The sequence below is a fragment of the Quercus suber genome, unplaced genomic scaffold, assembly GCF_002906115.3.
Source record: "Quercus suber isolate HL8 unplaced genomic scaffold, Cork oak 2.0 scaffold_394, whole genome shotgun sequence".
In the NCBI taxonomy this organism is placed as follows: Eukaryota; Viridiplantae; Streptophyta; class Magnoliopsida; order Fagales; family Fagaceae; genus Quercus; species Quercus suber.
Window position 1 is genome coordinate 265,791 of NW_027069846.1, and position 3,697 is coordinate 269,487.

The window sequence follows — 3,697 nt, forward strand, 5'->3', positions numbered from 1 at the left end:
AAGGACAGAGGAACTATAGGTCCTTCCCATCAGAACTGGGTTCAAAAGTTTCAGTCCACGTTTCTTTTCAGCATTGACTTGACTGCTCTAGACAAGAGGAAAAGAGAAGGGTGGGGGGGTAAAATACAATAACTCGCAATACCAGATAAACATCTTTACAAACAATGATCCAACTTGAGAAAGTGCATGACAATTCATTCAAGTCCAGAGCAACATCAAAAGGAGCCTAGTTCTGAAATCAAACGTAATATCCTGCTGAAACTACTTTCAAATTGGGCTACAAAACCCCCCACCCCGAAAAAGCCCATTTGTTGCATGTATCATTGTATATTGTTTGGCGAGCATGTGCATTGCATACCTCTTCACATCAGCATCAGAAATATCATTGATAGCCCAATACACAATGGCAATGCAGATGAAAGCTCACTGCCTTAGAAAATGAAGGACAATTGGATTAAATAACATAAGTAAGAATAGTAAGTCATTGCATTTACAGAAAATTTATTTCTCAACTCCTAGGCCCATTTCCTTATATAAACATCCATCACAGATCTACAAGATAGACGTGCTTTCTGAGAGGAAAACAAAATACAAGTACAATTACTTAATTGGTGCAAGAATGGTGTAGACCAAAAGAAATGTGACTATCACAATGGCCCCTGCTAGTGTAAACCTTGGACTAGTCCATAGCATGAGATTTGACCTCTCTGCTCTCTTGACAGGATCAACTTCCTCAGATAGTGGATAGTTTGAGCGCGTAGGGTTCCAGCTGACGTACTTGTCAGGAGAAAACTGTGAGAAGAGGCTCTTTTTCCCTTGCTTTTTAAAGTTAGACCAGGCCTTGTCCCAGTCTGTAGAGAATTTATCACCTGAGATATGTGCGCAAAGAATATTGGTAAGAATTCTAATCTCTTGGCAGTGGCTGACGAGCAACATAATTAGTTAAGCCACATTCATGAAAATGGCATAAACATATATAAAGTATCAAATGCACATGCACAAATTAATGAAGTGAAACCCAAAATAGAGGGTAATTAATTATTTCTTTACATAACAATCACTCATTGTAAAAGCAAGTGGTCAGGCAGAGAGCTAGAAGATAGATATTTGGCTAGAGTTATATATGCCATTACAAGGCTACAGTGCTCTATTCCAATTACAATAAAGATGAATGGGTAGTTTCCTATACCAATCTGAGTTCATATCAATAAACTTGTTAGGGAGATAACACCTTAGAGAGACTCCAATTGAGGTCTTAATTAAGCCTATCGGTTTGGGGTCCAATTATGGTATATTAATTCATCAAGTTCTTCACACGTGAGTACCCAATAATCTCCCACTCACATGTGAGTTATTGGCCTGCTGTGAGTTTCAGAAACTCTCGCCTTTTGGACCATGAGCCATGAACAAGTCTTACTAGCTCCTACTTGCCTATGGGCTTTATTTTCCTTCACCCCATGTCATTAATGGGCTCCCATATTCCATCCATGGGAACCACGTGCACACTGTCCCCTCTCCAACTATAAAAGGGTCTTAATATAAGATAGAGCAACACCACTTAACCCAAAAACTCAAAACTTATCAATTTGAGTCCAATTATGTTATATTGATTTCTCAAGTTCTTCACACGTGAATTCCCAAAAGGAACCGATATCATGCAATTGTGATTCCAAGGTCAAATATTTTTAGTGAGTTTGCTTAGATTACAAGAGATTACACCTTAGTTAAAATGAGAAGTAGATCTTACTTAGAACCAATCCCAAGTTAATACCAATTTAGAACTTGGAAGAATGGACTGAAAAAAACACCAAGAAAATCAGCAACATTTCTAATACCTCAACAATTAGAAAGAACAGCTTTTTAAGGCATACAAGTGAATATTATGTTGTAGTAATAGTTATGATATCCTTCAAGATTGTGACACAGCATCCTTTCCAAGCCCATATTAATACATTGCCATCTCAACATGTATTGCATTGTTTTGCTAATGCATTCCCTTCTATTCTTCTTCTTCTTCTTCTTCATTTTTTTTTCCCTGATAATTAGAAAATCACAACAATGGAGGATTTGATCCCCTTGAAATCTCCATTGGCAACATTAAGAGGTGCCAATTGAGCTATAAATGCATTCTTCAAATTTCATTAAATAGGCATTTGAACTAACTAACTATGTAATAACTTCTCTAACTGCAGCTCTAGCTTTCACTTTCTAGTTTGGGACTAGCCACAAAACAATTAACTTTAAACGTTCATTAAAGCACTACTCTTACTTTGCAACCAAAACTTCTCAATAATAAGTTTCATCGATCTCAAATATTCTAGTACAGCAATCTACATATGAAATAGCAAAACCCAAGTTTTAAAAGTACTACCAAAAAAAAAAAAAAAGGGTGTCGTACCTTTATTATTGTTGTTGTTGTTGTCGTTGTTGTTATTATCGTTGTTTTGAGGTTGTTGAAAATTCCTTTGGGAGCAGAACAAAACGAGAGGAGAGTAGGTATTAGAGGAAGAATAAGAAGAAGAACATGAAATGGGTTTTTGTTTTGGGGACCAGAAAGTATGGGATGTAATGCTTCCGAGTCGAGCTTGAATATCCATTAGAATCCCACTAAGATTCTGATACAAAAAAGCATGCTATGATGGTATTGAATCGAAAAGTGTCTGGAGTTTGGTCCTATTTGGATAGAACACACGTGTCTCTCTTATCTCTGTGTGCAAATGCTGGTCTCACATTTGTTCACGTCGTTTAAGCGTGCCGCACGTGTGTATTGGTTTAAAAAAAAAAAAAATCACATTTGTATGGATTTAGTTAGGTCGGGTTTGCGATATTTTTCGAGTTTCAATTCAATCTGGACTATTGTAGAGTTGAGAAATCTCCGATCCAACTTCGCAAAAATTGTTTTAGCTTAGGTTGGGTTGTCGAATTGGGATCATTTTGTCATACTTAATAATAATATAAATGAGTTCAACCATTTAAGTTCGTTATTCACCAAATGATTATGATTTAAAAATTTTGATTTAATAGTTCAGTTTCATCAATTAAATATCGATATTGCTAAATAAATCAAATTAATGAATTTGAACTAAATCGCAAAATTCAAAAGAACTTAAACTAACAAATTTAAAATACATATATATATTTTTTAAACTACTAAATATTGTGGAGTTGGTTTGGGTTACTTAGGTTGAAAGCCCAAGCTGTAAAGGTGGGATAGACTACAATATCTTCATTCTAGGTGCCATTAGAAGCCCACATAAATTTTAGGTCCAAATGACAAATGAACCTCTTCTTTTCTTTTTCTTTTTCATTTTTTTTTTTTTTTTTTTTTTTTTTTGAGAATTATTTTTTTTTTTTTTTTTTTTTTTTTTTTTTTTTTTTTTTTTTTTTTTTTGAGAATTGCAAGTGCCTAATGAACTTAAATAGACTTTGTAAGGCTAAGAGGGTGTAGGAGAAGTGACGAAACTCACAACTTATTAGAGGTTTTAATTATTTTTGTTACTATTTATGGGTCTCATTGTATTTTTTAGTATTATTTATAGGTCCTACTGTAATATTCAGCTAATTTTTAGCTTTTTTCTATAGTACTTTTAGCAAAAAAAATTTCAGTTTCAACTAAATAAGTTGTTTCCAAACAAACCCTAAAACAAAATATTGCTTTACCTAACAACTAATTGAGTAATTGACAAAATATTTGGAT

General features: G+C 34.3%; 1 protein-coding gene across 1 annotated transcript; it reads right to left on the minus strand.

Moving 5' to 3' along the window:
• Positions 1 to 427: 427 nt before the first annotated feature.
• On the minus strand, positions 428 to 2,718 carry LOC112022423 (uncharacterized). The gene is made up of 2 exons (XM_024055020.2): positions 2,399 to 2,718; positions 428 to 869 (listed from the first exon to the last, which is right to left on the minus strand). Exons 1-2 carry the CDS (start codon positions 2,595 to 2,597, stop codon positions 601 to 603), a joined length of 468 nt encoding a protein of 155 aa, XP_023910788.1. The 5' UTR covers positions 2,598 to 2,718; the 3' UTR covers positions 428 to 600.
• Positions 2,719 to 3,697: the final 979 nt, after the last annotated feature.